This window comes from Notolepis coatsorum (genome assembly GCF_963971535.1).
Source record: "Notolepis coatsorum genome assembly, chromosome: 18".
Lineage (NCBI taxonomy): Eukaryota > Metazoa > Chordata > Actinopteri > Aulopiformes > Paralepididae > Notolepis > Notolepis coatsorum.
The window spans coordinates 25,088,497-25,100,980 of NC_140182.1; the positions used below are offsets into that span (position 1 = coordinate 25,088,497).

A 12,484-nucleotide genomic window follows, 5' to 3' on the forward strand; every position below is an offset into this window, starting at 1 on the left:
ATTGTAACTGGGATTAAAATGTCTGATGAGATGCGCTGTTTGACGGATTTGAGAAATTGAATGAGCCGTTGACGTCACATTAATGCATTTGAGAATAAAGAGATAAGACTTTATTCAAAAGAAAGAATATTCTAAACACGGGTCTCTCCTCCATTAATGGATCAACAATGAATTTATCCCGTCTGGCACAGTGGCGCAGCGGTAGGGCTCAATCCTGGCAACCGGGCGACCGGTGTTCGAAACCCCGCGTCTCCAATATAATTTTTTGGAATATAATATTAATGATTATACGCAAAAGTAGCCTAGTTTTAAGTTAAAATATTATAAATCTACATGCATTGAGGATGTCATTCTTTATATAGCTCTCAACGTGCACCAAATTGAATTATTCCTACATTGCAAAAAGAAGGAAAAGACTAGGTTTCGAACCCGGGCCGTCTGCGTGAAAGTCAAAAGAAGAAACCGTTACACCACAGTGGAGATAAGTAAAAGATCGACCATACATCAATCAATGGGTAAGAGAGCCGTATCGTTATTCTGTATAACAGTTTAACTAATTATTTTCGCTAGCAAGATCTCATTTGATTATTCAATCCAGCAGGCAAGTTTAAAGAAATATAATCTGATTGATTGAGGTAATGAGGGACTTAAAATTAGCCTATAGATAACGCATTTAACTTGTCGGCGAGGCGATTGAGCCGTACTGCAATATGTTAATAAAGTTTTAAATCAATTAATCAATCAATGCCGTTAGAGAATCAGGATCTCTCTAATCGATACGTGCTGGCTTTTCAACTGAAGCGGCCGCGCGCACTTATCCTGGGTCTCAAGTCTGGTTTGAGTTAACGAGACTGAATCCACCTTCGAGTAACAGGAAAATCCCGGCTTCAAACATCGGGTTAACTGAATCTGGATAATGGGACTCTTGATCGACTTAGTTGAACCAGGTACGGGGAATAGGGCCCAGGGCCGGTGATGGCCAAACACTTTTGAATATGCCAGTTTCCAAGAGGATAAACTACAAAAGACGACGACGTAAAGGAAACCTGGGGAAGAAAGAATGGCTGAGACCTCCCGACCGACTTACCGCAGAGAGTTCTGATGTCCCTGATGGAGAGTCACAACCAGTAGACATTGGCTGTATGCCTATCAGAGCTATAGGGCTCTGTTGCACTTTGAATAGACATTGGCTATAAGCCTATCAGAGCTATATGGCTCTGTTTGTTAAAACAAAACAAAAAAACACTTTGAATATTATCATTGAGTTACCTTGACTGTTATTTGAATGACTAATTAATTTGTTCTTCCCATGCACAGGGACAACAAGCGAAAACCAGGACCCAGTCAAGCTTCTTCGTGTTTAGAACTATGATTTGAAATAGATTATTATTGAGGACATTGACATTGATTATAGGTTATGTCGGCTTCTTTGCCTCTTTGCTATGTATATATTTTTGTAATTGTGATTTGGTGCACAATTAAGGGGCCGGTGTGTAGAGGCAGACACCGACTTGGTGGATTTATATATTATTATATTATTATTATAATATATATATATATATTATATTATATATTAGAACCATGCACTGTTTAGACTGTCTTAACCTTTAGACTGTCTTATTTATGTTTGGACACTAGAGGGCTCACCACCCATTACAGCCCACTCCTATAAATAGCCAAGGTGATCACTGGAATCTTGTGCACCTGCCGAGGTTTTACCTTCAAACGCTACTGTTTCACTGTTGGAACTGACCACACGGAGCAATTGACGACTGTTCTGTTTAACCCTTAATTCGCTATCATTTACCCTTGGACAACAATAAACCCTGTAAACCGAACCGGCGGCAACTTTGGACATTCAATTCATTCAACATCACAACTTTGGTACAGCGTGAAAAGGCACAATAGCAGGTGCATCGTGGACGACTGTCAGCACACAGAGGAATGACAGTCGGCCACTACAGGTGTAAAGTACTTGAGTAATTATACTTTGTTACAATACTTAAGTACTGTTTTGGGGGATTTGTACTTTACTCTAGTATTATTAGGTTTGTATACTTGTACTTTTACTCAATTACATTTCAGAGAAAAAAAAACATACTTTTTACTCCTTACATTTAAAATGCAGACCTACAAAGTACAAAGTACAAATCTCGCAGGTCCAACAAAACGATAGTACGAGTAAGAGGACGAAACGGAACATTTCATTGCCCCGGAATAAAAAAAAGTTTTTACTTTTACCTTTTAGTACGTACATTTAAAAGTAGAAACTTTTTGACTTTTACTTGAGTACGATTTTGAGACGGTACCCATACTTTCACTTAAGTATAATTTCTGGGTACTTTTTACACCCCTGCAGCACACAGCAGGTGATTCTCTGGAGTTCTGTCTTCACACATGTAGCTCACAGCAGGTGATTCTTGGTTTAGGACGACTTTGCTGCAATCTCACTCTCAGTTTGCACCTCAATGAGGCAGTCACTGTCACGTTTTTTTGCGTTCTCCGATTAAAGTGCAGTTACTGTAATGTCAGGAGTCCTTTGGGGCTTTGTTTGGCTCTGTATTTTGTGATGATGACTCACTCCAGCTACTCTCCAAAGGTTTTACAATATGAAGAGTTTAATTGAAAAAGGATTAAATCCCATTTCTAAAGCAAGTTCATTAGTCAATATTTAAAATTCCCAGGGAATTGCATCATCAAAACATGTCACGTTGGTAGCACAGCATTGAGAGTGATGACTCATTAATGCTTACGTCACATCGAGGTGTACAGTACCTAGCTATAAACAAGCTGTCTGATAACAAAGCAAGTGGTCTCGACCATATTACTGCAGAACATAAATATGTCAGTCCGAGGAGAGCTCCTCTCCTTGCTATTTGTTTCACTGGCGTTATGATTCATGGCTTGTTATCACACTCAATATTCTCTGTTATTGCCAGTTATTAAGGACACAGCTGGTGAAGTTGGCAGCCTAACTAGAGGCTCTAGCCAACATACTGTCAAGAGAATCCTGCGCTGTATAGATTCAAATTAGTGTATTAACTCCACAGATAACCAGGTTGGTTTTAAAGCTAAACATGGCACTGACTTGGGTATATAGTATTTGTCTTAGGGCATTATACACATTATGAACTAATTTTGTTTTATTTATGTTTCCAGAGCCTTTGATCATGATAATCATAGAGTTGTTTGTTAAATTGAGTCAGAGAGGGGTGTTCAGATACTTAGTGAGAGTTCTGGCTCACTGATATGCCCACCAGAATATACCCCCCAGTTCGTTTTAATCTATATATGGATGACCTGTCCAAGCAATTGAAAGTCTGTAATACTGGGTGCATGATTGGTAATACTCTAGTATAGAATAGAATACAATAGAATAGAATAGAAATAATTGAATCATCCAGAGGGAAATTTGACACTACAAATCGCTCACATTAAACATTTAGACATTTAGACAGAACAAAGTCACGAATAAGAATAACTAAACAAATTGCCTAAGAATAAGAATAGAATAAAATATACAGTAAAAAATATACAGTAAAAATATACAGAAGTCTACAGTAAGTGTAATATTGAACAGTGTTGTTTTAAAAGTAAAGGTCCAGGAAGGCTGAAATGATATGCCATTGGAAAGAATCGATAAATTGGGACCAATTTATCGATAAATATCGATATAAATCATTTTTATTTTTTTTAAACAACAACTTTATGTTTATTTTGCAGCAATTCTTTGTTGTTGCCGCCATCTTTAGTGTTACAGATTTCCCCATTGAAAACTACCACAGTGATCCTTCTCATTTTATAGTCGGTGGTCTCTGGATGTGATGGAGGAGTGCACTGCATATTAAATGCAACTGAATTGACATGAAATGGGGGTGTTTTTACTAAAACATGGCACAAGGCTTAGTATTTTAGTATAGTACACAGTAAATTTTGCAGAGTAAATTTGACTCAAACTGAGTACATTTTACTCAAACTGAGTAAAATCAGTTTGAGTAAAATGTACTCAGTTTGAGTAAAATTTACTCTACGAAACTTACTGTGTATAAAATGTTTTATAAATAAATTACATATGCAAATATATCGATATGTGATGCCACTTATCGATATCAGCAGGTTATCGATAATTATCGATATATCGATAAGTGGTCTCAGCCTTATAGTGAACCATATAATGTATGAAGATGATGTTGTGGTCTTTAGTCCAAGTAGCGGTGGTCTCCAGCATCTCCTTACTGTATATTCTGTGTCTGGTGTGGAACATAATATCAAATAATAATGGCAACAAGAGTCCTAAAATGTCCTGATTTCACATTCTCTGATTATAATAATCTTGGTCTTTGTAATAAGGTCAAATGTATTGGACATTTCATTATAGAACAAATGACAGATGATGATGATGATGATGATGATGATGATATTCATAGGCAATGCTGCATGGTGTATGCACCAGCAAACGTAGGTTGTGTGTGTGTGTGTGTACAGACGGAGTGAAGATGGAGTCCCTGTTCAGAGCATATAGTTTACATATTAGGACGCCAGAGACTATGTGCTGCACACGGCAGCATCACACCTGGACAAGAGGCAGGGGAACTATGTGAGAATGCTGTTCGCTTTTGGTTTTTAACCCTTTCACTGCCACACGACAGCCGGTTAACCCTTTCACTGTGACAATACAGAAGGTTAACCCTTTACTATCACACAACCGACGGCGATGCTCCATCATTAGCATCATTAGCTCCGCGGATGCGGATAGTAAAGGGTTAACCTTCTGTCGCGTGGCAGTGAAAGGGTTAAGAAAATGGTTTGTAAAGCTATTTTTGAAAACAGCAAAGGTGAATAATACTGTTCTTTTAGAATAGTGTTTTGGAGTCTTAATTTTGTTAAGAATATAGGACAGGCATGTATAGACATTAGGCTTCAGTCTGTACCTTTTCAGTCACTGTAAAATCAAATATTGTTAAATGATTGTGTATATTGTATTGTGTGAGATGATGACTGAATAAACTACTACTACTACTACTACTACTACTACTACTACTACTACTACTACTACTACTACTACTACTACTACTACTACTACTACTACTACTACTACTACTACTATTTATTGACTACAGCTCAGCATTCAACACCATAGTCCCCCTCCAAGCTCGTTGTCAAGCTCAGAGACCTGGGCATGAACTACGACCTCTGCCAGTGTTCATTTCAGGGGCTCACTTCAAAGAGAGGGTGTGTACAGTGTGTAACAGAGGGTGTGTAACTTCAGGCAGAGTGTGGGGTCAGTGTGTAGGAGAGAGTGTGTACCTTCAGGTTGAGTGTGGGGTCAGTGTGTAGGAGAGAGTGTGTACCTTCAGGTTGAGTGTGGGGTCAGTGTGTAGGAGAGAGTGTGTACCTTCAGGCAGAGTGTGGGGTCAGTGTGTAGGAGAGAGTGTGTACCTTCAGGTTGAGTGTGGGGTCAGTGTGTAGGAGAGAGTGTGTACCTTCAGCTTGAGTGTGGGGTCAGTGTGTAGGAGAGAGTGTGTCGTCCAGCAGGTGTTAACCCTTTCACTGCCGCACTACCAAGCGGTTAACCCTTTCACTGCAACAATACACAGAAGGTTAACCCTTTCACTGCCATGCGACAGCAGGTTAACCCTTTCACTGCCACACTACAAAAGGTTAACGCTTTACTATCACACTACCGACGGTTACCGAGACAGGAACATCAGCTCATCAGTAAACTCTTGGTAAAAGTAGCTTCAAAGAACAAAAGGCTTTTCCTTTTTGCCTTTCAACTTATACTGCTGTATGCACAGTGGTATATTACTGAAGGATGAAGTATATTAATACTAGTAATATTAATCTGTTTATAAATATATGATAGAATGAGTGGGATGAGGGTAAAGGCAATGCGCACCTACCCCCGGGCTCCGATATGGCCAGTTAGGGTTTAATGATATTATAAACCAATTAGATTGACTTGCTGCATGAGAGGAGACACTCGCTGGGTGTCTCTTTTCACTTTTGTGACAGACTGGCATAGACACAGTGTTGACATGTCTTTCCAAAAACATTTTAAAAAGAGAGGGTGTGTACCTTGAGGTTGAGGCGGGGGTCGTCCAGCAGGGCTCTCAGGTCGCTGACCTGGGGGATCCGCACCGTCTTGATGGCCGCGTGGTGGTGCTTCTCTTGGCACGCCTCCGCGGCGAGCGAGACGTTGAGCGCTCCGCAGCGCCTGGCGCACTCGCCCTCGTCCCCCAGCACCAGGGCCTGCTCCGTGGGGCCCAGGGGGGGCTCGCACACCGGGGGGGAGCACAGGGCCCGGCCTGGGGAGAGAGACAGACACTGTGAGGGAGCCCAGTCTGAGGAGAGACACACACACACTGTGCGACGGGGAGCAGAGAGCCCAGCCTGAGGAGAGACAGACACTGAGAGGGGGAGCACAGAGCCCAGCCTGAGGAGAGACAGACACTGAGAGGGGGAGCACAGAGCCCAGCCTGAGGAGAGACAGACACTGAGAGGGGGAGCACAGAGCCCAGCCTGAGGAGAGACAGACACTGAGAGGGGGAGCACAGAGCCCAGCCTGAGGAGAGACAGACACTGTGAGGGAGCCCAGCCTGAGGAGAGACAGACACTGAGAGGGAGCCCAGCCTGAGGAGAGACAGACACTGAGAGGGGGAGCACAGAGCCCAGCCTGAGGAGAGACAGACACTGAGAGGGGGAGCACAGAGCCCAGCCTGCGGAGAGACAGACACTGTGAGGGAGCCCAGCCTGAGGAGAGACAGACACTGAGAGGGAGCCCAGCCTGAGGAGAGACAGACACTGAGAGGGGAAGCACAGAGCCCAGCCTGATGAGAGACAGACACTGAGAGGGGGAGCACAGAGCCCAGCCTGAGGAGAGACAGACACTGAGAGGGAGCCCAGCCTGAGGAGAGACAGACACTGAGAGGGGGAGCACAGAGCCCAGCCTGAGGAGAGACAGACACTGAGAGGGGGAGCACAGAGCCCAGCCTGAGGAGAGACAGACACTGAGAGGGAGCCCAGCCTGAGGAGAGACAGACACTGAGAGGGGGAGCACAGAGCCCAGCCTGAGGAGAGATAGACACTGAGAGGGGGAGCACAGAGCCCAGCCTGAGGAGAGACAGACACTGAGAGGGAGCCCAGCCTGAGGAGAGACAGACACTGAGAGGGGGAGCACAGAGCCCAGCCTGAGGAGAGACAGACACTGAGAGGGGGAGCACAGAGCCCAGCCTGAGGAGAGACAGACACTGAGAGGGGGAGCACAGAGCCCAGCCTGAGGAGAGACAGACACTGAGAGGGAGCCCAGCCTGAGGAGAGACAGACACTGAGAGGGGGAGCACAGAGCCCAGCCTGAGGAGAGACAGACACTGAGAGGGGGAGCACAGAGCCCAGCCTGAGGAGAGACAGACACTGAGAGGGAGCCCAGCCTGAGGAGAGACAGACACTGAGAGGGGGAGCACAGAGCCCAGCCTGAGGAGAGACAGACACTGAGAGGGGGAGCACAGAGCCCAGCCTGAGGAGAGACAGACACTGAGAGGGAGCCCAGCCTGAGGAGAGACAGACACTGAGAGGGGGAGCACAGAGCCCAGCCTGAGGAGAGACAGACACTGAGAGGGAGCCCAGCCTGAGGAGAGACAGACACTGAGAGGGGGAGCACAGAGCCCAGCCTGAGGAGAGACAGACACTGAGAGGGGGAGCACAGAGCCCAGCCTGAGGAGAGACAGACACTGAGAGGGAGCCCAGCCTGAGGAGAGACAGACACTGAGAGGGGGAGCACAGAGCCCAGCCTGAGGAGAGACAGACACTGAGAGGGAGCCCAGCCTGAGGAGAGACAGACACTGAGAGGGGGAGCACAGAGCCCAGCCTGAGGAGAGACAGACACTGAGAGGGAGCCCAGCCTGAGGAGAGACAGACACTGAGAGGGGGAGCACAGAGCCCAGCCTGAGGAGAGACAGACACTGTGAGGGGAAGTCCAGAGCCCAACCTGATGAGAGACAGACACTGTGAGGGGAAGCCCAGCCTGAGGAGAGAGACACACTGAGAGGGGGAGCAGAGAGCCCAACCTGAGGAGAGAGACACACTGAGAGGGGGAGCAGAGAGCCCAGCCTGAGGAGAGAGACACACTGAGAGGGGGAGCAGAGAGCCCAGCCTGAGGAGAGAGACACACTGAGAGGGGGAGCAGAGAGCCCAGCCTGAGGAGAGAGACACATTGAGAGGGGGAGCAGAGAGCCCAGCCTGAGGAGAGACACATTGAGAGGGGGAGCAGAGAGCCCAGCCTGAGGAGAGAGACACATTGAGAGGGGGAGCAGAGAGCCCAGCCTGAGGAGAGAGACACACTGAGAGGGGGAGCAGAGAGCCCAACCTGAGGAGAGAGACACACTGAGAGGGGGAGCAGAGAGCCCAGCCTGAGGAGAGAGACACATTGAGAGGGGGAGCAGAGAGCCCAGCCTGAGGAGAGAGACACATTGAGAGGGGGAGCAGAGAGCCCAGCCTGAGGAGAGCAGAACGGAGTGAGACACAGGCACTAAGAATAGAATAGAACACAATCGAACGGATAGAACTAAATACAATACAATACAATAAAACAAAACAGAATATGTGAAATCCTCTTTCAGTGCCTCTGTGCCCGTTTTCTTAGGCAGTTAGCCTCGCTGGTATGAGCGTCATTAGCGTTAGCCACGCTTCTAGGACTATTTGCTTTTGGAAAGAATCATTTATAAAAAATTATAATAATAAAAAAATTTATTATAATATTTTTTTCTTTTTTTTTGCATTCGACTAAGATGTTGGCAGTCGACTACAGCTCTTTTCGTTCGATTAGTCGACCATTCGACTAATTGGGGTCAGCCTTAGAAACACGTAAAGTACGTGTTCATGGTTTTATTCATCGTTTTAAGAAGGCTTATCAACGCCAAGAAATGTTTCAAGCTGATTAATAAGTTATAGGAGCTTTTGAATCAAGGACCAGGGCCTGAATTGAATATCACTTCTGCAGGGTATACAAAGCAATAGAATACAGTAGAACTGACATTATTCCAGAGAGCTTTTCAGCAGGTTGCAGTACTATGTATTCTACTAGTCTATTTTCATGTGAAGTGTTGAGACCAGTATTGCCAAAAGAATGAATGTGTGTCCATGGCCTATAAAAGACAACATTATCAAGTCAAATCTCATTATCTCTTTCGATTATCAACCATCCAGTTGACTAAAAGAGTAACTGAATAATTCTTGCTGCTATTCTATTTATCGACGTGGTTCACAGCCTTCATAACACTTATTAAAAGGATGAACTGTGATTATTTTCCAGCCAGTTGCTTTTTTCTCTACCAATTTATCTTGTGAATTGGCGCTCTGTCGCGCGAGCGAGTGTGTTGTTCTGGGCACTCGAGTTGGCCACAGCTTCTCCCTGGCGGGAATTCAATCCAACTGGGCGAATGTGGAAAATGTGTAAACACAACATGTCCTCAAATAATAGCCAAAATAAACTTTTTCAACTCATTGAAGTGACTCCAAAAGGAGATCTTTTTTGTTCTTTGTTCATTAATCTAGACTAGAGTATCCGTTGTCTGCCATGCTGTTAGCCTTCCCGGGTGGAATTGCAACTGACGCTGAAACTCCCAGCAGCCGTTAAAATCATTCAAAACAACAACAACCTTTAATCCCGTTGTTACTTTTTCTCCACACCAGTCTGTCGGCGTAACCCGCTTTAACCTCTACTTGGCTTCAGCTACTAATTACGGCACACCGGGAAAATGTGACGTCAAAAGTGTCAACCATCTGCGATGAATATCAGCTAAACATCTGCGCGGAGGACACCTTTATATAATTTCTATTGAGCCGTCGGGTTGACAGACAAGGAGAGTGATTGTATTCCACTGCTGTTGATTGAAGGGCTTACTGGCATCTGTCGCTGCAGCGCTTGGCAGGGTGTTGTGGCCCATGTGTTTCCCTCTGGCTTCAGGGCACTGCGTTCAACATGATGATTACACACGCTGTCGTCAGGACATCGCTTCCTCGTGTCCCTCTGAGAGTGAGACACACACGCCGTCCCGCTTAGAGGCATTTTTTACCAAAGAGGCCGCAAGGTCAGACGTCCCACAGTGTCCTTCAGCAGATAGAGGTCAGACTGGTTGAGACAAAGAGGGAGACTTTGACAGAGATGGACATTATTGAGACACGGCTGCTGCGGGCGATCCAACCGTAGACTAGAGGACGACTAGAGGATGACTAGAGGACGACTAAAGGACGACTAGAGGACGACTAGAGGATGACTAGAGGACGACTAGAGGATGACTAGAGGACGACTAGAGGATGACTAGAGGACGACTAAAGGACGACTAGAGGACGACTAGAGGATGACTAGAGGACGACTAGAGGACGACTAGATGATGAGTAGAGGACGACTAAAGGACGACTAGAGGACGACTAGAGGACGACTAGAGGACGACTAAAGGACGACTAGAGGACGACTAGAGGATGACTAGAGGACGACTAGAGGATGACTAGAGGACGACTAGAGGATGAGTAGAGGACGACAAGAGGATGAGTAGAGGACGACTAGAGGATGAGTAGAGGACGACTAGAGGACGACTAGAGGATGACTAGAGGATGAGTAGAGGATGAGTAGAGGACGACTAGAGGACGACTAGAGGACGACTAGAGGATGACTAGAGGATGAGTAGAGGATGAGTAGAGGACGACTAGAGGACGACTAGAGGACGACTAGAGGACGACTAGAGGATGACTAGAGGACGACTAGAGGACGACTAGAGGACGACTAGAGGACGACTAGAGGATGACTAGAGGACGACTAGAGGATGACTAGAGGACGACTAGAGGATGACTAGAGGACGACTAGAGGACGACTAGAGGATGAGTAGAGGACGACTAGAGGATGACTAGAGGATGAGTAGAGGACGACTAGAGGACGACTAGAGGACGACTAGAGGACGACTAGAGGATGACTAGAGGACGACTAGAGGACGACTAGAGGACGACTAGAGGATGACTAGAGGACGACTAGAGGACGACTAGAGGATGAGTAGAGGACGACTAGAGGATGAGTAGAGGATGAGTAGAGGACGACTAGAGGACGACTAGAGAACGACTAGAGGACGACTAGAGGACGACTAGAGGACGACTAGAGGACGACTAGAGGACGACTAGAGGATGAGTAGAGGATGAGTAGAGGACGACTAGAGGATGAGTAGAGGATGAGTAGAGGATGAGTAGAGGATGAGTAGAGGACGACTAGAGAACGACTAGAGGACGACTAGAGGACGACTAGAGGACGACTAGAGGACGACTAGAGGACGACTAGAGGACGACTAGAGGATGAGTAGAGGATGAGTAGAGGACGACTAGAGGATGAGTAGAGGACGACTAGAGAACGACTAGAGGACGACTAGAGGACGACTAGAGGATGAGTAGAGGATGAGTAGAGGGTGAGTAGAGGATGAGTAGAGGATGGCAAGAGGACGACTAGAGGATGAGTAGAGGACGACTAGAGGATGAGTAGAGGACGACTAGAGGATGAGTAGAGGATGAGTAGAGGGTGAGTAGAGGATGAGTAGAGGATGACTAGAGGATGACTAGAGGATGAGTAGAGGGTGAGTAGAGGATGACTAGAGGATGAGTAGAGGGTGAGTAGAGGATGAGTAGAGGATGACTAGAGGATGAGTAGAGGATGAGTAGAGGATGAGTAGAGGACGACTAGAGGATGAGTAGAGGATGAGTAGAGGATGACTAGAGGACGACTAGAGGATGACTATAGGACGACTAGAGGGTGTGACGCTCAATGCGCTGCAGGTTTTCAACGTGGCTAAAGATGTCCGATCTCAGCACCGAGGACCAGTGGACGTGTGCTGCTGCTCGTACGCAGCCAGTACCCAGAGGCAGGTGCAGACACTGAGTCATACCCACTCGAGCTTCCACGAAGAAGGCATCCGTTTATTAGGTACTCAAAAGATTCAGTGTGTCTGTCCGTGTGTACAAGACATAGCAGCCAGTTTGAGTCAATTAGTCTTCAGCTGCATTTGAAAGGTGTCAACAGAGACTGCGGATATGTGTACTGGAAGAGCGTTCCACGAAGGCACCATCATCTTTTGTTTCGAGTCTGGAGTGAGGAACCTCAGTGTACCTTCACATTAATCCTAGACTGAAGGGGAAGCCAGTGTGAGGAATATTGGATGGTGTGTGTGAGTTGACCTGCTGGACCTGGTCAATAGCCTAGTCAATTGTGTGTGTGCGTGTGTGTGTGTGTGTGTGTGTGTGTGTGTGTGTGTGTGTGTGTGTGTGTGTGTGTGTGTGTGTGTGTGTGTGTGTGTGTGTGAGAGTGTTAACAGTGTTAGCAGTACTCGAGTCATGGACTGATTTTCAGGACTTGTGACTCAACTTGGACTTGAGCACTGATGACTCGGACTTGGACTTGAGCACTGATGACTCGGACTTGGACTTGAGCACTGATGACTCGGACTTGGAC

At 46.1% G+C, this 12,484-nt stretch overlaps 1 protein-coding gene across 1 annotated transcript in view; it reads right to left on the minus strand.

Moving 5' to 3' along the window:
• LOC311245007 (carbohydrate sulfotransferase 1-like) overlaps positions 1 to 12,484 on the minus strand; it is a 69,612-nt gene that overhangs the window by 26,188 nt on the left and 30,940 nt on the right. Inside the window, exon 4 of the mRNA XM_084334756.1 lies at positions 6,079 to 6,308. Coding sequence (XP_084190882.1) covers positions 6,079 to 6,308 — 230 coding nt within the window. The remainder of the gene's footprint in view (positions 1 to 6,078; positions 6,309 to 12,484) is intronic.